The sequence below is a fragment of the Alosa sapidissima genome, chromosome 16 (genome assembly GCF_018492685.1).
Source record: "Alosa sapidissima isolate fAloSap1 chromosome 16, fAloSap1.pri, whole genome shotgun sequence".
Taxonomy (NCBI): Eukaryota; Metazoa; Chordata; class Actinopteri; order Clupeiformes; family Clupeidae; genus Alosa; species Alosa sapidissima.
In genome coordinates this window covers 20,699,143-20,722,974 of record NC_055972.1, presented here as the reverse complement: position 1 = coordinate 20,722,974, position 23,832 = coordinate 20,699,143, and the positions used below count along the sequence as shown (strand labels likewise).

At 46.4% G+C, this 23,832-nt stretch overlaps 1 protein-coding gene across 5 annotated transcripts in view; it reads right to left on the bottom strand.

The window, feature by feature from the left end:
* The window catches only part of LOC121685229 (arginyl-tRNA--protein transferase 1), a 102,582-nt gene that overhangs the window by 76,098 nt on the left and 2,652 nt on the right, over nt 1-23,832 (bottom strand). For 3 of the 5 annotated variants that reach the window (XR_006023299.1, XM_042065636.1, XM_042065634.1), the window contains exons 2-7: nt 17,078-17,141; nt 16,455-16,517; nt 16,233-16,336; nt 15,887-16,087; nt 9,214-9,452; nt 6,019-6,147 (exon numbers count right to left, since the gene is read on the bottom strand). Coding sequence is in view for 4 of the 5 variants with exons in the window: in XM_042065636.1 (XP_041921570.1) it covers nt 6,019-6,147; nt 9,214-9,452; nt 15,887-16,087; nt 16,233-16,336; nt 16,455-16,517; nt 17,078-17,141 (800 nt within the window). In the remaining variant the exon portion in view is untranslated. Of the gene's footprint in view, nt 1-3,184; nt 3,314-6,018; nt 6,148-9,213; nt 9,453-15,886; nt 16,088-16,232; nt 16,337-16,454; nt 16,518-17,077; nt 17,142-23,832 lie in introns of all 5 variants that reach the window. The other 2 variants (XM_042065637.1, XM_042065635.1) reach the window with 1 other exon arrangement.

The window sequence follows — 23,832 nt, the reverse complement described above, 5'->3', positions numbered from 1 at the left end:
ATTAGGCTACATTAAAGTGAAGTGTTGAAATTTCAATAGTGAGGAGATTGATGGAGGCCTTGGGAGGAGAGATATGGCCAGAGATCGACTCATGAGCTGCAAAAAGATGTCCACTGCAATAACAAACAATGACCCTTGACCCAGGCAGGAAGTGGATGGGCCCAATAGGGAGAAGAGTCTGGGAGCGAATGAGCAAGAGCACGAGAGAAAGAGAGAGAGAGAGAGACCCTGTGGGAGAGGAGCCTGATGCAATGAGCACAGCTGGACGGGCAACTAAGCAGGGCCATTCATTCGCATTCACCCAAGCTTCTTCACTAAGGCCTTCACATTATCCGACAGATCTAACAGAGAATACAGTTAATACAGTTATAGGATTTCATTGCGTTTCACACTGTTCAATGCATCTAGTGGGGAATGCAGTTATAGGATTTCACTGCATTTCACATTTGCACTTATATTACCAAGATTGAACTTGTGAACTCCACAAAGTTCCTCTCAGGTAATCGCTGCTGCCAATTAGCTCAAGCGTGCTTGTGTGTAAATCTTTCAAAACCCATAGCCACTACCATGTGTGAGTAGAAATGTGGAATTCTGGCATCTCCGCAGCAAAGGAAGCACACACCTAACCATACACACAAATGTTGCCTAGTTCAAGTGTGTTGTGTGCCTGGCTGGGAAAAAAACAGGTGGGGGCAGAAACGCCCTCTTTTCCTCTGGGACATCTCAAATTGATTCATAAATACCTCTCCACACACACACACACACACACACACATCGTGTGTGCCAGTGATTCCACTTCCTAACTCATGCATATACATGGCATATCCCCAACACTAACAAGCATCATCACTTTAACACACTTTCCATCTATTACCTGAGCAAGAGGGGGCATTGTAATATTTGTCTGCGTGTATGTGTGTGTGCAAGTATGTGTGTGCGTGTGTGTGCATGTGTGGTTTAGCATGGAGGTTAACAAAGACCAAGCAACTAAAGAGGTGAGGGGCTTTTTGAGGTAAAAGACTCACTGTGTGTGTGTGTGTGTGTGTGTGTGTGTGTGTGTGTGTGTGTGTGTGTGTGTGTGTGTGTGTGTGTTGTGTATTAGATTAGCAACTTAGTTTTTAATGAGCTTCTCTGAATGTAGTTTAGGAGTGGATGTTGCCAGTCTCGCAGGCGTAGCAGAAGCTTTCACATATGACATGAGCTGGACGTCAGAGGCGGTTGCATCAGCCATCCAGCAACAACAACACAATTATAAATTCCTTCAAGCCAAGAGAGGAAGAGAGAGAGGGAGAGGGAGAGAGAGAGAGAGAGAGAGAGAAAGAGAGAGAGGGAGGGAGGGAGAGAGAGAGAGAGAGAGAGGGAGGGAGAGAGAGAGAGAGAGAGAGAGAGAGAGAGAGAGAGGGAGAGAGAGAGAGAGAGAGAATACAGAAAAGGACAGTAGTACAACAATTAAAAACGACAGGAAAGCAAAGAGGCGAACTGAGCGAGAGAAGAGCAGTGAGACAGAGAGGGGGAGATCAGAGGAAAGGGGGATGGGGAGATGAAGAGATAAAGGGAGAGGCAGATAGAGAGAGCGGTACAGACAGACGAGTGTGGGGAGGTGTCAGGAGTGACACGCGAGCAGCACGCGAGAGCGCACTGTCCTTCTGTCAGGCCGGAGGAGCAGCAGCCTCAGGGGGAGAATCCGCTTCCTCCAAGAACAATGGCCCTCTGTGTATGCATGTGCGTCTGTGTGTGTGTGCGCGCGTGTGTGTGTGCATTCGTGTGTATGCATGTGTGTCTGTGTGTGTGTGCGCGCGTGTGTGCATGTGTGTGCGTATGTGTGTGCGTGTGTACATGCGTGTGTATGCATGTGCGTCTGTGTGCCTGCCTGTGTGTGTGTGTGCGTGTGTGAGAGAGACAGAGAGCCAATGTTTGTCCAACCCCACACCTTCAGCTCATTTCGAGCAGTTCTCAGTTTCCGGTACAGACTCATAACTTCAGCAGGATACACACATGTGGAGGAAGAGGTCACAGCTTAAGAATCCTGACGCTCTGGACTCCCCTTTAAATTCAAAACGCCCTTCCCCTCGCATCTAGTGGACCGTGTTTACGGCCGCCTTCGGCCGCCAAAATGGAGACAAGCTCGATGAAGAATGGGCTCGGGATCTGTCGTGTGGGATCTGGAAACCCAGACGGGTGATTCCCATGATCCCACAGTGGCAGGGGCAAGAAAAGAAACCACTGTGCCCAACCTGGCAGCCCCTTGGCATCAGCTTGGCACGGTGACAAGGCTCCGGCCACCCCCACCTCTGTCTGCACCACCCAGGCCATAAAACAGGGCCGAACCTGGACACACATGCGCCCACATTCTCTCTCTCTCTCTCTTTCTCTTTCTCTCTCTCACACACACACACACACCTCTGCCACTATTAATAGAGGCGTGTTATGGCACCAGGAAAGAATCTAGGACAGACTGCCGACTCTTGACGGTTTATTTTTTCACTATTAATTCAGCCGCTTTTACGACCAGGAGGATTTATTCATTGGCAGGCTGGGCTGCTTTTTCCAGCCCTGAGGGACAAAGGCCCCCTAACACACACATACTCCTGAGGCTCCGCACCTTCCTCTACACCTAATCCTCCTCCTCCTCCTCTCTCTTCCCCTCTCCTCTCCTCTCTCTTCACTCCCTCGCTCCTGCAGAGCCTGCTCAGACTACTGAGCGTTTCCAGGAGCTGGGACATCTCTGCCTTCTCCTCGCTCTCCTCTCCTCTCCTCTCTGCTCCTCACACCTCTCCTCTTTCCTCAAGTCTTTATGAGATGGAGGCGCCTCACAGAGACCACATGCCACATTTATGATATAGCCCTGTAAACAGCGGGAGTGGCCTGCCAGCATAGGTGGCAAGAGAGAGAACGGGAGAGAGGGAGAGGGAGAGAGGGAAAGAGAGAACAGAAGAGAGGTAGAGACAGAGAAAGAGAGAGAAAGAGGAATTTGTTTCCTCAGATCTACAATGCCTCTGTTATATTAGTTCTTGTGATACATTATTTATCTGCATTGCTACCCTGAATGGGGTGAAACTACACCAGTTCATGACTCACAGTGCTACAGCAAGTGTCCTCATTTACTAAACTTCAATGCCTGTGAACAGTGATGTAATAATGGGGTCATGATTGTGACCCCTGACCTGTCACCTCTGAACCATACCTCAGTCTCACCACACTCAGACGGGTCATCGCCGTGAATGGCCTGCTGGTACTTGGAGTACAGTGCGGCGGAACGCTCGTAGGTCGCCACAAACTCAGGATCCTCAAAGCTGACCGGCACTAGCCTCACCTTCAGAGAGGAGCAGGGAAGGGGGTTTGGATGGAGGGAAGGCGGGAGGGAAGAGAAGAGAGGAAGGGGTGGAGAGAAAATGGTGGTAGAGGTGGGCAACACGTTTGGGATGTAAAAGTGTGAATGACGTGATAGAGGGTTGCATTAATGGAGCCATGACCAGTTAAGAGATCAGAAGAGATATCGTGTCGAGTGAGGGCACCAACAGGCAAGAGGTTATAGAGGTTATAGAGGTTTCACAGAATAGTTTGCAGGCAAAGGAAGAGCAGTTAGACATGGCAAAACAGGGAAGTAGATGGAAAGTTTGAGAAGGTAAAAATACAGGAGTATAAGGGTGCACATTTGGAGGATGGAAGATGTTAGTGCATGTCGTGGGGAAGCAGCGATTCAGTGACAGGAGTTGGGATGGGAGGGAGAGGGAGAGAGAGAGAGACAGAGACAGAGAGAGAGGGAGAGGGTATTGATGGAGATGTTTTAGACAACACTACACACTAAAAGCAGCATTAGGTTATTAATGTACCATGACAAGCGACAGGGCTAAAATTTAAACTCCTCCAAGCTCATTTGCAACAGGTTAATTCAATGGTGTGTGTGTGTGTGTGTGTGTGTGTTTGTGTTTGTGTTTGTGTGTGTGTGTGTGTGGAGGAGTCCGATTCCAGTCCCACAACCACAAAGGAAATAAGGGAAACCTGAAGGTGAGGCTAGCGCACCATCACAGCTAAGCTCTGGGAGCTACTGAGGGGCCACTGTTCACTGTTCAGCAGCAGCACTGAACCCTTTAAAAGGGAGTGGGAACTACACCCAGCGAGACCAGTACCTCATAACATACTCAACCAAGGGAGTTACACACACACACACACACACACACACACACACACACACACATCATAAAAGCAATGCCGAAGGGGGCGATGATGTTATTTTGGAAAAACTATACACAACAGACACTCTCCTTCTCACTCACTCACAAACACACACACACACACACACACACACACACACACTACCTCTGGGCATATTCCATGAACGAGTCAAAACAGAGTTTTCCAGAGTTACATAAAAGCTGACTGCATCAGGAGAATCTGTTCACCTTCAAAAACAGCAGATGCAACCAGAACTACTCAGAGCCAATAAAGACTTTAGATACAGCACTCTCTACTAACAGGGGCCTCGGCCATTACCGGTATAAAACTCAGAGCCACAATCAACATGACCGTGTGCCCCAACCTCGTCCATATACATGATTAAAGGTTTCTATGACACAGAAAAAAAAAAGCTGAAGCTAAAATGCTCCTACAACTCCAGCACACCACAGCTGGGCCCCCATACTGCAGTGGAGATTTACGGCCACAACGCGGGCATGGTTAAGGCGAGACGTACAAGGAGACTACACTACAACTAATCAGAAACATCTGGCTAAAGCTTTGCTAGCACGACGGCTAGCGCCGTGCTAACATACCAGAAAATGTGCTGTTAAAAGCCCGGCAAAGATTTATTGTCAAGGGTCTAGTACAGCTCGGATAACCCGGAATGGTGGCCACATGAGGGGCTGGGATGGATTTTTTTGGGAGAGGTGCTGAAGAGAGGGGAGGAGGGCAAGGTGTCACCTAAATCATAAACATGTGACCGCGCTGGGTCTGGCTAGCTAGCGTGCTAGCACAAAAGGCGCTAGCGCAGAGGCTATGGCAGTGCTGGTGTTGGTGCAGCTGGGACCGCTGGCCCTGGGAGATTGATGAGTGGGAGCCTCGTGCAGTCTGGAGGTGCAGGGGAAGTACCTGAGCCAAACAGCAGGAGAGGGAGATGAATGGGCTGGCTGGCCAGCACAGGCACCTGTAGCAACACCAGGCCACCACTCCCACCCACCCACCCAGCACCACCTCTCGGCCCACCTACCAGACGTATGGGAGCACTTTTCTCTCTTCCTACACCTACCACTCTTTGCTCTACCACATTCTTGGTCTCATTCAGTCTCTCTGTTGTAAGGTGTAAATACATGCAAACACATCTACTGCCAGTCACGCACAGACACATGTGTTGTTTGTTTCTCTCTCACACATACACGCACAGTCCCTCCTCCCCTCCTCCACCCCCCCCCCCCCCCCCCACACACACACACACACACACACACACACACACACACACACACATCACTCCCCTTAATGTTATTTTCCCTCCTTTCGCCCCTTCCCTCATATCCGCTCTCCTCTCTCACTCTGTCTGCCGCTGCTGTGCCGTCTCACCTGATCCCATGCTCCATCCATTCGCAGGCAGCAGCAATAAAAAGTCATGGCAGGGGCTGTTTTTCTGCCCGCTTTGGCGCCCCCCCCCCCAACTATACTGTTTACCCTCGTTTACCTCCCCATCCGTTCTCACTCTCTCTCCGGCTCACCCTCCTTCCTTGACTCAGTACCCGTCTGGCTGCTGACAGATTTGCCAAGTTTGCATTCTCACGGAGGTGTCCGACAACAGAGAGGGGGGACAACAGAAACATCTGCTCTTTGGGCGACTGTGGTCAGATTGGTGATCGAATGTCGTGCGCTCGTCACACACAAAAACACAAACAGAGAGATGCGCTCTGCTACCCTGCAGCTAAGCTCAATGATCACTCAATTTTTTGCGTTTGTAGTCAATCTCTAGCGCCCTATCCCCTCTCTATTTTCATCCCTGAGGGGCTGACCCCTCAACTCTCACCCTTGACCCCTGACCTGGCTCTCAGTGGGCTTGTCTGGAGGATCCTTGTGAATGGCCATCTGGTAGAGTTTGTACAACTGGTAAGAGGCGTCGAAAGAGGCTTTGAACTCTGAACTGGGGGGACTGGAGCGCACTAGCCTCACCTTCAAGAGAGGAGCAGCAGGAAAAGGGTTAAAACACAGAATTCAGTGAGTGACAACCACCAACCTAAAATCCCACCCAGACTGAAATACAGAAACAACACACACCAAAATCCCGTGGATTAAAAACCCACATGGAGAGATGAAAGTTGGCAAGATAAGATGTAGCACACACATACACAGACGTAAGAAATGAAAAAAAAAAAAAACAACAACATGCGGCTGAGGAAAACACACATGGAACCAGTGAGCAACAGGTCTTCGTTTTTTTCCTGCAGCGTTCAGCTTGGCGTTCAACATCAGACCCATGGTAGCTGCTTCCATACCAGCCACAGGCTGAGTCACTCTGTAAACTGTAAGGCTGTAAATGTATGCGAAACGCTGGACTTCCTCTGGTCACACTCATGCCATTCGATCCAGTGTGATGGTTCAGGCAACGGAAAGACCAGCTGTGAGGTCCTGGAGCTGGATGTGGACAGTCAACCGTTTCACCTCAGCAAAACCTCCCCGACACACAAAAAAATTAGCGATTTCTCATTGTTGTCATTTCCCCGAAATTGAGAGAGATAGCGTCCCCCCTTATATTTGGTTTCTCCTCCTCTTAATTAAAAAATTCTTAGTTTTTAAGGCTTTGGTTGGATTGTGTTCCTGCTCCTCCTGGGTCCTCTGGAAAGTGCTCGATGGGGGTTATTTAACCCCGGGTTTATTTTGGTTGGCCACATCAGGGCTCTCGTATAACTTGCCTGGCTGGGCCATAGTGCGGGGGAGACAAAGCTGCCAGAGTCCCGTGTAAGAATTAACGGTTCGCACAAATCTTTTTATCTGGCAACTCTCTCGAGACGGTCTCAGAGTGACCGGGGGTTCAAGGGGGTCCACCTGCGCTGGGGAACAACAACAACTCAAGATTGGCTGGCCGCTGGTATTTTTATACTTTCAAACCCCGTCTAGGGTTACTGAATGTTTTAATACTGTTTATGTTAAAAGCTTAGGCATCCAATTAAAAGAAAATGAACAGAAATCAGCCTGTGTGTGTGTGTGTGTGTGTGTGTGTGTGTGTGTGTGTGTGAGAGAGAGAATAATAAGCTTGTGGGAGAAATACACACTAAGGGAAGGGAAAAGAAATCCCTGAACCATTTCTTCTTTCAAAAACCATTTTGATCACAGTGTGTTGAAAAGGCTTTTGATTCCGAGCACATTAGCTCTGTTTGTTAATGTATAGTAGAGCCATGGCAGCATATTTGAGGGCGAGTAAAAGAGACAGAGAGAGCCAGGCGATCCAGAGCCTGGGTGAAGGAGGGAACCTGAACTTTAATAGAGAGCGAGAGAAAGTAAATCAAAACAGAGGGCATGTGTGGACTTTTACCACATGGTTACACTGCCCCCTGATGGTATCCCTCTGCCCGGAACTTTTTAAGTTCTCTTGTGGCTGGGCAGCATGTGTCCATCTATTTTTCACGACTATTTATGCTGCCTGACACGAATTCAAGCAACACCAGAGGATTTCTGTGAACTAAAGGATATCCTCAGACATACACACACACTTATGTGTATAGGTGCATATGTGATCATTGTATTTGACTTTGAAATGGCCACACACGCACAGCTGTGATCAAAAGAATAACTATTGCTAAGATTCCACACATCCGTTTATTTATCTGTGAGAGGCCCTAGATGGCTCGAAGTGGGGCAAAAAGAGTTTTCTGTCTCTCTCTCTCACTCTCTCTCTCCCTCTCTCTCTTATTAGGCCGACTCCAGACCCTCCTCTGTTTAACAGCTCGTTGGATGACAGAGTGGGCTGGCCGACAGTCCGGCCGGCCTACCGTAAACACCTCATTAGGTGACCGCTGCCGGACGGCTATCTCCGGAACATTCTACCCCGCGGTCACTCACCCCCTCTTCCCACTTCCCCCCATGTATCTTCAGTCAGTGGTCATCCTATCAGTGGCAAACCTCCCTCCACTTCACTCCCCCTCATGCCTCCCCGGATGTTCGTGAAATGGGAAAAGAATGAGATAACCGCACAGACTGTACGATAGGGGGAAGGTAGGAAAGGACCAGTCCAGGCCTGAGGGCCTGAGAGAAACAAGCAAGAGACCTCACGGAAACTTCATTAGTCCTCAGGTTTGGTTGTGACCTTCAGCAGAGATGGGTGACCTTGCCCGGTTGCCTGGGATCCACTTACACAGATTGAATGGGACAATGTTGGAGAATTGAGATCAATCCAATTAGTTCCTGGTTCAATTAAGTTAATTGGGAGTAGAGCGAGCGCCTCATCCCTCGGGATTTCCCACTGGTGGAGGGCCATCCTGCCATTCGCTCATCAGGTCTCCAGTCGGAATCCAAAAGCTTAACGTCCTTACCAATGCTGACATCACTTTCCTAGTGGTCTGGAAACAGACAGGGCAAAGGAGGGAGAGTGAAACAGACAGTGTGTGTGTGTGTGTGTGTGTGTGTGTGTGTGTGTGTGTGTGTGTGTGTTTAAGTGTATGTGTATGTGTGTGTGTGTGTGTGTGTGTGTTTTCATTCTGAGAGAGGCTATGTGGCTTCAGCTTCCAATTGAATTAGCGGAGCGGTGGAACGATCCGACACAAACACTGGAAAGCGCTGTTGCTGTTGCCGCGGCTGCACTGCGCCCATGGCATGGTTACGCACAGCCTCTTGGGGCCGGTGAATGAGGTCATCCTTTTTTTCGATTCCGGGCAAGCATCCGCTGCCCGCTCCTCCACCTATAGATAAGAGCGCAGCACACCTCAGGTCAGCGCGGCTGATAAGCTGGGCAGGTGCAGGGAGGTGGAGGAGCAATGGAATTAGAATGATTCATGAAGTTCCTGTGTGCTCGCTGGATGTGTTTGGGCACCTCGGCCAGCTTGTCCAAACACGGACTTCCTGCCAGTTCCTGCTCATTATGATAAAGGAGTTGGCCTGGGTTAGCGGCAACATCAGCAACAACGTCCATGGACGACTTGCAGTTTGGTAGCACATGAAGGACCCCAGAGAAACACACAGACACAGACACACACACACACACACACACACACACACACACACACACACACACAGCATTCTCACCTCCAAGCGGTGCAGAGGGGAGTCAGGAGTTGTCTCGGATAGGAACTCCTCCAGGGACTTGGTCTGGTTGGCCGTGGTGGGAGCAGGGGCAGGAGCTGGAGCGGGCACTGAGGAGGAGGAGGAGGAGGTGGCAGAGTCCCCGGCCTCCTGCTGCCGTCTCTGCTCCTTCTGCATGCGCCGCTCCTTACGGAGCTCCTTGGCCTTCCGACACGGAGGCCTGCTGGGATCTGCTCCCACACCTGAGGGAGAGAGGGAGAGAGAGAGGAAGAGAGAGGGAGAGAGAGAGAGAGGAGGAGGATGGAGTGGTGAGGGGAAAGGGTAGTAAAGAAGAGAATGAAAGAGAGGCAAAGAGAAGGAGGAATGGAAAGAGAAATACAGAGGATGTGACTCAACCAGCTGATTCAATTTGTTTTCTTTAGAGGCGTTTGTATGAATTAAAAAAACCCTTTTAAACAGCCAGGGCCACAAAAAAAAACCCCGTGCAGCTTTTCCAAAACAAACAGCGGCGGCAGCAACAAACACCCCACAAACACAGCTGAAACGGGTGGAAATGAGAGATTACGCCAAAAACATTCAAACTGTTAATCCCTCCCTTCTACCCTGAAGGTCCCACTCCTGACGCAAGCAGGTCACAAAGCAGTTCCAGAGAGAGAGAGAGAGAGAGAGAGAGAGAGAGAGAGAGAGAGAGAGAAGAGAGAAAGAGAGAGAGAAAGAGAGAAAGAGAGAGAGAAAGAGAACTGACTAGGCGTGCTTCATCAGTTCAAGTCTAATTCAATTAGTGGCTTCTTAAGCTTGTGCTCTTCTGTGTTGTTTCTGGCGGGGGGGTTGGGCACAGCACTGTGCCATGTGGAGGCGGTTTGTGGGCGTGGAGGGTGGGTTTCCGATCGCTGGAAGGGGTAGACCGCCGAGCGTGAACGTGCGCTTGTTCGCTCATTTATGTGAAACTCACTCGATCACCGCCTCGGCCATTCACAGGGCAATGGGAAACACTCTTGAACATCCGGAAGCCATTTTCCTTCCTAATACCTCCGCAAACCCCCGGGACCCCCCCCCCCCCCCCTCTTTTTTTTCCTGCCACTGCCATGACATCAACAGCACTGAGTTCCTCTAACTGCACATGCTCAGTAAAGATAGATAGATAGATAGATAGATACTTTATTGATCCCCAGGGGAAATTCAAGGTCTCAGCAGCATACAGACAACACAAACACATTCTTTAAAGCAACACCAAAGAGTTTTTTGTACCTTAAAATAATGTTTCCAAAATCGTTTCAGTGGTTAATCAACTCGTAACAGGGTGAACGGCACTTCTGCATTCGCTTCGCGGCCCTCTATCGGCTATAACCGCACTATGTAAGTTTGCCAGTTCGATGGAATGAGACATAAGAAACTACAAATTTGACTTGCATCTGATGTCGCAATACATTGTACTTTCATAAAATCATGCAACATATTCTACCTTTTCTGACATCGTTATTTACAAAGCCAGTGCTCGATAAACAATTAGCATGCGTGTGACAGAGGAACAGTTCTTTGGTGTTGCTTTAACAGCAGAAAGAGTAATTAAAGTATATAATATAAAAACACAACTAAGCAATAAGGACAGTAGAAGATAAAGAATACGCTAAATATACCAAAATACAAATTATACTAACTAACACTTAATCTAAATCAATTCTAAAAACAGTATCCACATAGTGGTGATTAATCAATCAGAGGCGCTTGCAATGACTGAGGCAGGGACTGAGCCTGTGATTCTCTGTGCATAGTAAGGTAAGGTAAGGTGCTCTGTGTGTCATGGTGATAGTGCAATGGTGATAGTGGTCATGGTGATAGTGCAAATAAGTAAGTCCAACAGTGCAACAATGCAGAAATAAAGTAAAGTCTATATATTTAACTATTTTAAGAAAAGGTATAAGTGTGGCCACAGTTCGGCTGTGGCATGGAGAGAGGGGTTATGCACATGTGCTAATGTGCTAATATAGCACGCAAACAGTGAGGCAGAAAGACAGTGGTAAAAGTGGCTAGTGGACAGACAGTATCCAAACATGGAGGGGGTGAAGAGGCAGACAGACTATGCAGAGAAGTCTATCTCTCTTCTTCCCTTAAGTGAAGCATAAATACTCCAGAGGGTCGTGGTAAACTAGGGTGCTGAGGTCGATCAACCTCAAGCATCACGAAAGACATATGGTGGACACAACTGAGGGGCTTCACAGTTCCACAAGTGTCCACACCAGGCCTTGACCACATACCCAACAACAGCGCAGACCTGGAGTGCAAAGTCTGGCGCTGCAGTTACAGAGACATGAGATCAAGACTGTGATCACAAGAGGAGAGAGCGAGAGCGGCGCTGAGGGGAAAAGAGATCTAAAAGAGACAAGCAGAGAGGAGAGGAGAGGAGGCCAGCCAGGGAGGACAGAGGGTGTCCTGTTTGCAGACAAACAGATGGACAGACAGACGGAGCTGGGCTTTGAACCATTCAGCAGCGAGAATACACTCGCACACTCACACACACACACACACACACACACACAGAGAATCACTCGCTTTCTCTGTTTCTGTCCTGGAAGCCTGCCAGACCCTTCCACTGCTCCAGGCATCCTATGTCAACAGTTTACACGCCGACATCCTGTTTGCAGCAATAAGGAAGCGAGGGCCATTTCCTGCCTGTCGCCGTGCCAACCACCGCCCGGCACTCGCTGGCCTGCCATCACCGTGGTGACCCCGCGGGGGAGCGTTCGAGAGGAGCAGCGAGAGTGGGGCCGACGCCAGCATCAACCATCAATCACAGCAGAAGTGTTTACAGCTTTGAGCACAATGTACTATTATCCCAATGGACCCAAACACACACACACACACACACACACACACACACACACCAGCTGATCACATCCGGATGAACAACAAGCACTTCAAGTGGTTGGGGAAATGGGCAAATGTCCCAATGTGACTGAATTCTATTGAGGGCTGATGTATCAGCACATCATGTGGTTATTTCTGTGTGGTAAATAAATAAATAAATAAAAAACAAACAATATGGTGATCTCTGGTGTGGAGGCCTGTCTGTCAGCGATATCAGATCTTTAACTTGATTTACCCCAGAGAATTTTGGCACACTCTGCCTTGGGCTTTGCATGGCTCAATAAGTTTCCAAAGGAAACTGTGTGTAATACTCCCATCTTATCAGCAGTGTTTTGGAGAGAAATATTGATGGTGGTGATGGGGGGGGGGGGGGGTGTCTGGCGGAGTTCAAGAATAGAAAGAAATGCACTTTTATCCACAACCAAGGAAAAACAAATGGCTGTCAGAACAAATCAAAAGACAGGAAAAAGAAATGACTGCTGGAAACTGATCTATGTGGTGCTCTGTGTCGGAATACTGAGTCACTGATACAAGGATGTCTATCTGAGTGTCAGAGAGGGGGACTGCTTTTCATCCACTTCAACACACACACACACACAAAAAAACACACCACACAACACACACGCAAATGACTAAAATGAACTTGACCATGCGGGCACATAGGGGTTGAATATAAACAGACGAAGATAAGGCAGCTATATCCACCCACAGACATGCTCGCACACAAGCCGTGACCTGTGACAGAGACATCAAAACACTCCTCTATGCTTCATGAGTACGTACACAAACACAACGCACAACACTTTCTCCTCAAGTTTTACACTGTTAAAACAGATGTCCATACACACCACATGCTCACAAGCTCAAATACTCTCTTTATGAGTCACCTCCTACACACACACACACACACACACACACACACACACACACACAAAAAGGTACAGCCTGTACAGTGTGAAGATAAATTTTGACAGATCGGTTCCTGTGGAGGACGCACTCTCCCTCTGTGGCAGTTAACACTTCATAAAAACATACCACTGCCCCCCTGGAACAACCCTCAACACACCCTTTCTCTCTCTCTGACACACACACACACACACAGTCGCACAAAGACAGCATGCAATAGCTAGCCGCAGAATTAAACAAACAAATATCTAAACAAATGGACAAACAAGAGAACGCCGGAAAAAATGTAAATCAAGAGGAATGCAAAAACGATTGCACCATATAGGCAGCAACGAGCACACAAGCCCACAGTGCCCTTGGGCAAGCAAGAGGGGTGTATTTTGTGGGTAGCTCTGCGTCATGCCTGTGTGAGTGTGAATGCTGGCACTTCCCTTTATGAGGAAAAACAACCGGGAAGCGAGGAGTGGAGAGGAGTAAAGGGGAGGGAGGAGGGGGGGGGGCTCAGGTAATGATGATGGATGTGGGTAAAAACACAATGGTACAAGACATGGTACAAGGGGAAGGGAAAGACCATTTGTACAAAATAATTCTAAAATAAATGGAAAGATTAATGATGTCGACCATCATGTTCTTGGGAAGTGAGATGAGTGGTTCTGGTTCCAGCGATGCACACACAGATCCAACTTCCTCCTGCTTGCCAGCAGCAGGTTTTAATGAACGAAGCCAGTATTTTTTCCCCCATCGAGAACAGTTTGCTCCACCTCAGTGCTTCTACAGCCATCTCCGTTCAGCTGAAGGTTCCACACGCACACACGCACAAATGCAAACACACACACACACACACACACACACACACACACATACATGCATGCACACAAACACACACATGCACGCACACGCACACACATATGTTGAACAGCACCAACTCGGGGGGTGATGTACTGTTTCGCATTCTCTCTTTTATTTGCTCCCTCTCCAACACTTCCTCTGGCATGGGCTGCACATTTGGCTGGGGCCATCCATCCAAGCCGGACAGCGGCTGGCGCTGCGCTGGAGCTTCATGCTTTAGGCCGCACGGATTAAAAAAAAACAAAAAAGACGAACGCCTCTTATAAAAACTCCAGTGCAGCGGCCAGGTGTTTCCCGTACGACAGACCGGGATGGAGAGGGCATTTTCCACTTTGTCTTTTTCTGTCGTTTTTATTTCACATTTTATTTCTTTCAGGGAGCAGCAGGCTTTTCCCATCAGGAGACGCCCCCACACCACACACACACACACACACACACACACACACACACACACAGATTTCCGGATGGTTCTATGAGGGGGTATTTTACCTGGGGAGCGTGGTGAAGCGTGGCAGCCCCTCTCTCCGGCACTGCTGCCGGCTCCCTCCCCGACTATAACTCAATTGTAGCAGAGAAGCAGGCCAAAACACCCACGGGCTCAGGGCTCTGTTTATGTCTGGGCTGGAGCTGCAGGCTATGGGGGCCAGAGAGTGAAGGCTAAGTTCTCTCTGTGTGTGTGTGTGTGTGTGTGTGTGTGTGTAAGAGAGAGAGAGGAACAGGAGCTGAAGAGTCTGCCTCATGTATGACTTATATGTCAATTGCCCCTTCGTAGCTAATATGAATCCTCTGTTGCCTGTGTGAGGATGAGACCGTAGTGTGTGCTTGAAAGTTAGTGGTGATGCCCATGGTACAGTTTGTTTCAAAAAGCACAGAGTTGAAGCGAGCCAGCGCAACTGTGTTGAGAATCAACTCTGCTGCTGAAGCGCAGCTCTCTGCTGCCATCTATTTGTCATTTTTAGAACTACCAGAGCAGCAAGTGGAGGTGTTGCCAAGGTGTCTTTCAAGACATCCAGACTGTAGCTTTACAGGTTGGTCTCGAAAAATGTGAATATCGTGGAGAAGTAAATTTTTCCCCCCTAATTTATTTCAAAAAGTGAATCTTTCATATATTTAGATTCAAGCCCATTTGAAAACCAAAAATCAGTGTCTCAAAATATTAGAATAAAGAGGTTATAATACAGAAATGTCAACCATTTGAAAATAAATGAACTAATCTAACTAACTAATACTTGGTTGGGCTGATTTTGCACAAATTACTACATCAATGTGGCGTGGTATGGAGGCAATCAGCCTATGGCACTGATGTTATGGAAGCCTAGAGGGGTATTCCATCAACCTCACTAATGAAGGCGGCGCTTAACAGAAATAGCCTGGCTTGAACTAGCATAGACTTTTATTTGAGGCTGAAGCCGTTCCATTAACTCAAGTTAGCTGCATCTTGCCTTCGTTTACTCAACCGAGGCTTGTCTGGCATATCTGCTCATGCACAAGGTAGAAATGTAGACCAAAACAGTAGATTGACGAAAAGAGTATATATGGCGTAAAATTAAGGCAACACTAGAGGATTTCTGTTCGATTTACCAATATCCACTCTCTATGGATTCCGTGCCTATATCCACTCTATGGATTCTGTGCCTATATCCACTCTATGGATTCTGTGCCTATATCCACTCTCTATGGATTGTGTGCCTTTATCCACTCTCTATGGATTGTGCGCCTATATCCACTCTCTGTCCACTCTTCTTCCAGGGAACGTTTTGGCCATTCATCCGCACGTTACCGGCGATTTAGGAGCTCCCGAAACACACTTTTTCAAAAACACTTTCCAGAGTGGAAACTTTTTGAAAACGCCACCCTGGAATTACGGTGTAGACAGGCAAACTTTTTTTAAAACGCTGATGCCACAGTCCCACCCCCAATCTCACAATGGAAACACTGAAAAAACAGCCCCACCCCTTACCCACATGGCAGGAAATTCCAAACAGTGTCTCTCAGTCAGTGTCACATTAAGAAAAGGGTTTCCGTGGTCACTAGACGGATGTGTGAGTAGACTGACCTGGTATGGGGGCAGAGCGGATGGCTTTGGCATTGGCAGGGGGACCAGCGTCCTGCCTGGGGGGTTCCGGGGCGGCACTGTTGGTTTCGGCTCCCTTGTCCACATCGGGAGGGTTGATGGGACCTTCAACCTCAGAGGCACTCAGCTGGGATGAGTCCCGCGCCGGACCACTCTCGTGACACACAGAGTCCATGGGCTCTCCTTTAAAAGACACATGATGATATTATAATCATGCATAAAATTTCTAAATTGAGAAGCTAATTAAAAGTTAAAAGCTCAAAAGTCAAAAGCATTTATTTTGCTAACATAGTCATTATGACAAGGGAGCTCGCTAATTGATCCTCACCATCACACTGGCCTTCGGGAATCTCTCCCACAAACAGGAACTTGTTCATCTTCTTCAGGATCTTCTTGTGGCTTTTGGATGGCTGAAACTTCAAGGCATGACACCTGTGCAGACACAGATCAAAGGCTCAGATCACAGTGGCAGGTGGACGCTGGAGTGGGTTTGTACACTCTCAGAGCCAGCCTTGCACGTCTCTGACTCAGAACTGAGAAGACCTCTTACCTGATGGTGTACTGTGGGCAGCAAGTCTTGTTCATGATGGGCTTGTATACATACTTCCCGCTCCTGAGGTGGCAGAGCAGAGGCAATTGGTAAGAAGGCACAAACTCAGTGTCCACCATGAAGACTAGCTTAAAGGAGAAGAAAAACTAAAACCTAGCTCGAGTTGCTCGAGCCAACAGCTTGCAGAGTAGCTACCTGGCAGCTCGAGCTGTAGGCTGGAGCAACTCGAGCTAGGTGGAACCGATTGTTTTCAGGGTTTTTTTCATACCGACAGTACTCAAGAAACAGAGATCTATGTAAAAAATGTCCCGAATTTTAATCGGATTCCCATTGGTCATTTTCATGGGGTTCTCTGAGGTGCTTTCAGTCTGTATAAAGATATAACTGGCCCTCTAACTGATATATGGTCCTCAAAATGACAGTAATGCCACTTATATGTTGGATGAAATCATTTGGTAACCTATGCTTGAGCAATGAAATCATTACTTTCCCTGAATTGTACATCTGGCATCTTCACATCTGTTCAGTTAGTTGTTTCACCAATTCATTAATGTGTCTTTAGATTTTTAAAGCAATTCAAATGAGATGACACTAAAGAGGAAATATGAAAGCTGGTGGCTCACCGTCGCCATCCTCGATCTAACAGGTCTTGGTAGTCCTGAACTGTCATAGTATGGGACCACATCCCTGAGAGACAGAGAGAGAGAGAGAGACAGACAGATAGACAGACAGACAAAGGGGCGGGGGGGTTAGAGAGGAGTATTCATGACTGTGGTACGTGTACCACTGGTGTTACGCAAGCTTCCACTAGGGGGCAGTGGAAGGAGGCAGGCGAGATGTAAAGGGCAATGTCGGAAAGGTATTAAAAATTATTTTATTTTTTTTAAGTCTATGTTCTCTTTATTCTGTGTGCCATAATGTTGTTCTCCACACTGTTTTTTTAGTGTGAGAGCTCATAGTTGCACATTTTGTTATTTGTGATCATGTAGGTTGGCTAATTAAACATAATGCCTGGAATGCGTCAATAGAATGTGTTACGTTATGTGTCGGATGGTGGGGGCGACTCGAGCAGAGTCAGGGTGTAGATGTGGTGGTACACGGAAAAACAGGTTTGGGAACCGCTGACATAGAAAGACTAGGCTACTCAATGATAACAACTCCATCACAGTTCATCAAGATTCAATCTCAGTTTTCACAGTGGTGTCAGGACAATTATCTTCAACTACACATAGACAAAACAAAAGAGCTGGCCATTCACATATCAAAATCCCCCCATGAACCACACCTACATCCACGGACCAACCAGTCCAACAGATCAACCGTTTTAAATACTAGGGACTCAACAGACAATAAACTTAACTTTGCTGAACAGATCACTGCCATCCAGTGCCATATATCGGTAATTACCACTGACTAGACAGTAATAGGACATTGTATTGTTTAGTAGGGCTGCACAATTATCGCAATCGCAATATGAACCAATGCTATTACCTAATCACAAAAGCTACAAATAATCGTGCACACTTAATTTTGTCACATTTATGTGCTCTCTCCAGTCCTGTTCACCCTGTACACATCTGACTTCTGCTACAACACCGAGTCATGCCACATGCAGAAGTTTTCTGACGATACTGCAATTGTGGGGTGTATCAGAGACGAGCAAGAGGAGGAGTACAGGAGCCTGGTGGAGGACTTTGTGCAATGGTGCAAACTTAATCACCTTCAACTCAACACTTCAAAGACCAAGGAGATGGTGGTGGATTTCCACAGGTCTAAGCCCGCTCTGCTACCAGTCTCCATTGATGGGGTCAATATGGAGGTGGTAAGCACCTACAAGTATCTGGGTCTCCACCTGGACAATAAACTGGACTGGTCAGCCAATACTGAAGCACTCTACAAGAAAGGGCAGAAAAGGCTGTACTTCCTGAGGAGGCTGCGCTCCTTCAATGTGTGCAGCAAGCTCCTCAGGATGTTCTACCAGTCTGTTGTTGCCAGCGTCCTCTTCTATGCAGTGGTATGCTGGGGAGGAAGCACAAAGAAGAAGGATGCGGGGCGACTTGACCTGCTGGTAAGGAAAGCTGGCTCTGTAGTGGGAGCTGAACTGGAGTGCATCACTTCAATATCTGATAAAAGGATCCTAATCAACATTTTGGACAATGAGGATGCTTGGTTCCACATGAGGGTGCTCGTCCACGAGTGCAGAATGCATGGAGGTCTATGGAGCTGTACCCCTCAAAATCCACTTTTCTCGGGATATAATTTTTTTTCAAGTAATTTGAGTATTGTATTCGAAAGGGGAGGCAAAGAAAATACACTTGGTTGAGTATTATATTTTTTAAAGTCACTTAATTGTTCTTAAAAGCCTTTCAAATGTGTCAGTGACGTCATTTATTAGCACAATGCTAGCGTGTTATGTGCAACAACGACCCAACCTGTAAGAAATCAAAAGGACATAAGTACTCGTTCATTCAACTTTTGACCTATAACCCATGTTGAAGTTATACAAACTACAATCAAATCTGAGATGTCAACGACAATCAGGTGAAAGAGATTTTAGCCGTCTAGCTCCATTGACTCCCATTCATTCTGCACTCATGGCGATCGCCCCGAGTGGAACTGCATCCAAAATTCGGTACAATAGGACTTAATACGGAGTGGCAAGGCTCTCCGTAGACGGGCTCTGGTTCTATGGAATTGAAGCCTCCGAGGCGACGCCATCTTGGAAAATTTGCAACCAATTTGAAGTGCGGCTGCGCAGCAGAAGTTGAAGCATGCGCAGTGAAGAGGAGTCGCGGTCAGGCACGCCCACTCAGCGAGTTAAACACGCCCCTTGTCGAGTAGACGGGCTCTGGTAATGGCGTCGCCACAAGATGGCAGCCTCCACAGAACGCTCGTCGGATTCGTGTATAGTGCGCGTCATAGGCGAGGCTTCGAGGCAGGGTTTTTGCCTCGAGTAATTTTTGTAATCGAGTTATCGATAAACGATGAATCGTTTCAGTCCTAATTTACAGAAGTCAAATCAGCAGATAAAAATCGCAATAATATCAAAACAGGAGGTCAGAAGGCATTTTACACTCCTAGTAGGCATAAACCCTCTAGCCCAGTGTTTCTCAAACTTTTTCAGACCACTTAACCAATAAAAAAGAAACGCACGGACCACCGAGCTAAAAAAAAAAAAAAGATTAGACCTACTTCAACAGTATATTAGTCTACACAATAGGCATACTCACTGAACCACCTTGCTTAATGTCTTTGCACTTTGCTTATTGTGTCAGAGGATTCATATGATTTAAACTGGCATATCATACATAGACAGTGTTGCAGAACTGTTTGGATTTACATACAAGTTGGTTCAATATTGCAAACAACTCATCTATATTATATTTTACCATGTCTGCTCGCAGACCACTTGGGATAACTTGTAGACCTAGCCTAGAAATCTAGACGCACCCTAGCGCACCCTAAATTAATTTTCTCAGCCTGTACGTCTAGTATCAAACCATAGGGATTTCTATTGGCTGATGCCGTGGACGTCATCCAATCACAGCGCTCTATTTTGTTAGAGAGTCTTAAGGCGGGCTTAACAGGATAACGACAGTCCTGCGACGGCACTTAAGCCATTCCTTTCGAAGGATAAATTTGCCGTTTTGCCGACCAGATACGGATATGGTCGTAGCGCTGGCCTATTGCATGCCTAGGCAGTTTGAAAGACAATTCTCTGCCCGTCCCTTGGATTAAGCGAGGTGAATGGTTCAATTCCAGACTATACATTTCAATGATATAAGATGGCCCTCCAGGCTATTGTAGACCACCAGTGGTCCCCGAACCACACTTTGAGAAACACTGCTCTAGCCTATACTAAAGCATATGCTTTACGCTTTGAATACTATGTCTTTGCCAGGCCCAATCTCTTGGGAGAGACTTTCCCACAGTCCAGCATGACTGTCCTCGGACAATGACTGGACTTAAAGGTCCCCTCAGACACCATCCCAGGCCTGCAACTCTGACACGAGTCAGAGACATCCTCTGAACTATACTCTAATGTAACTCAAAACCATGACAGACAAACTGTAAGAAGGGGGAAAAAAATAAAACAAATACTGTAGAAGTCATATGCTTTCTCCTATAAGTCCAAGCAATACCTTGGTTGAAATCAGCAAAGAAGAATGTTTGCTTTCTGGACTTTGGATCCCATGCAATTGAGTATTCTATGACTAGTAAGCAATGTGTTGTGATGACTAGTTTTAATAGAGGCTGGTACTATGCTGTTGATTAGCTCATAGCTCGGTTTCAGTCAACAGAGTATAATACAGCAAACAGGGTAAGTCAGTGCGTTTACATGACACTTGAAAAAACCCAGTGACTTGTTTTCTTTTTTTTTTTATCTGATCTCTCACTCTCTCACACACATCTAACAGTCAAATAACTTAAACAGTAAGCACTCTTGTCCCTACACACTGCATTCAAGGCACATTGTGTACATACTGTAACAGGCCTACATCTGACCCTGAGAGGAAGTTCCAGATGGACCCAAAGGACACCAAGTTCCACAGTGAAGAACTTTCTGGGAGTCTCATGCCTTACATCATACAAACAAAACAAACACAGGGCTTTAGCATCGCCCACTGTGATGTTACTGGAAGCATTAGCGTGTGTTTGGGCTTCTTAATTCCCACACTTAATGGGGTAGCCACTCAAGGACACACTCTCACTTTTATGACAGGGGATGATGCAGCGAGAATATCCAGCCAACGTCTCTATTAGCAAAATTACAGAACCAGCCCCATAGAGTCCTGGAAGAGATACTTGTTATGTACCCAAACAACCTGCAGGGAATCTGACAAAGTTATAATGTTACTAGATAAATCTCCTCTCCTCTGTTGTGGCATTTGGGAGAGTGAAGCAGTGTCAACAACGGCACCATCCAAGGACAAACAGTCACAAAGTCATGACAGTCTGTGCAGTCGATGAACAATCACCTTTGGTAACAGGATTTGTTACCCGAGTTTCAGTTGTAACCTGGATTTCAGATTAAGACACTTCCATAAGAGGCTCAGTGTGGAAACACTCCACTGACTCTGGGGTACTGTTGGCAGAGGCAGCTGATGATGTTAAGAATGTTGTTGGCTGTCATGAAACACTCTTATTTCAGTTCACACACAGCAAAAGCAACCAAAATAAATCAGAATGGCTAAAATAACTACTAAAAGAAATATCAGCATCCATCCTGTTGTCTGTTGCAAAATGTGGATCTCTGTAATATGACTAGCTTTCATCTGCTAGTAATCTGACTGCTACCTAATAAAGCACTAAATTACAGACCCTACAGTCCAGCTACCAACACAAAAGCCATAATTCCTGACTGTAACTGATAAAAGAAACAGAGAAAGTAAACGCTTAATCCCTTATACAAAAAAATGTATCAGCTGGTAGTCATGGATACACCCGTGAGAGTAGCCGGAGTTTATCTTATCAGCTGACGATCAGTAGACCCTGTACACCACACCTGTGCTCCACTACAAACAGGTGCTGGACAGGTCCTTTAAACAAAAAAAAACAAACAATACAGGTTTGAATCAGATGGTAGTCATAGATACACACATCAGTAGACCCTATATATCACAGCGTTTCCCATACATTTACTTTTTTGTGGCAGCCCACCAAAATATCAACATTGACCACCACACAATGATTTTCTATGTTGTACTAATTTATATGGGATGAAATCCTTTAATTTCATCTCTCATATAAGAAGCAGTATCCCTACACTGACGTTAGAATAGGGATGTAACGGTATGAAAATGTAACCTTACGGTTATAGTGACCAAAATTATCACGGTTTTCGTTATCATCACGATATTTCTAAAAGTGTGCTTATAGCTTAACTTACCCTACCATAACTTGGAGTTTGCTATTTCTGTTATTTGGATGCAATGAGTGAGATCAAAGTAAGCGTTCAAAATAAAACTTTAGGCTACTGTATTCTCCTGATAACGTGAGTGGAATGGATTTAATGTGGACGTGAACATAAAAAGACGCAGAGTGGCTACATGATACAGTGCACATTTTGCGGTGAAAAAGTTGCAATTAAGCAACTTTTAAACTTTTTAAAAAAAAAAACTTTTAAAATCAGGTGTAGCCTAATCCGATCGTAGTTAAAACCATCAACAACAGAATCAGTAGGGTACCAGTTTTGTTCCATTGTACCAGGCCGGTTTCCACACCGTGGTAATCAACAGTGATAATCATGATGTTTGAAATGAAAACGGTAATTATTATCGTCAACATTTTTATCGCGGTTTACCATTATACCGGTAATCGTTACATCCCTACGTTAGAATACTGTTGGGTTGTCAAGGTTAGCACACTGTAACATTACAGCTACTGTACTTGTCAATGTTGACTTCTCATGCAAGGCAAGTATAACTATAGGCTATTCATTTTATTGACTACGACACAGAATGTTTGCTCAACAACCCCCCCCCCCCACTCTTCACCTACCACCACAAATACAATTCAATTCTGTGGGAAACACTGCATCACACCTGTGCACTACTACACACAGGTGCTTAGAGCAGGGACTGAAAATATACTTGGTAGGTGGGGCTCCATGAGCAGGCCTTGAGTGCACTGCACTGATTGTTAGTTTGATACCCATCCCCATGCTAAGCAGGCATGTCTCTACACAGTATTGATTATTAGATTGTTAGTCTGAATATAATTTACTGAAAAATGTTGACAATATGTCAACGTCAGACGCACGCCTGTAAACAAACCAATCAAAGGGAGACGCAGCAAACGTAGGTGGTAACGACAGGACGCAGAGATGTTGTGCAAAGTTCTTTAGTTCATTATAGAAAAATTGCAATGTGAAACCATTAACAACCGGATGAAATGTATTCAATGTAACTAAACACGAATGTTGGTTCGTACCTTGGTCCGGACTTTTAGGTGTGAAAACGCCCTAAATCTCAACTAACCAATGTGCACGGTTAATGCCGCCCATTTATATTTGTGTTATGAAAATTAAGAAAAAGGACAAGCACTAGCAAGCAAGGCTAGGTAACACTTTAGTTGAAAGTATCGACATAAGAGTGACATGATACTGTCATGAACATATGACACTGTCAGGACACATGAACCCTAACCCTAACCCTAATCCTAACTTCTAACCCTAATCCTAACCCTAACCTGTTATGAGAAAAAACAAATATGACTTAATAACATTAATAACAGAAGCGTTATGTCATAAACGTTTGACTTGTTTATGACACATTCATGACAGTGTCATGTCACTTTTATGTCGATACTGTCAAGTAAAGTGTAACCCAAGGCTAAAATAGTAACCATCCAGGAACAATGGTGCCTTCCACATCAT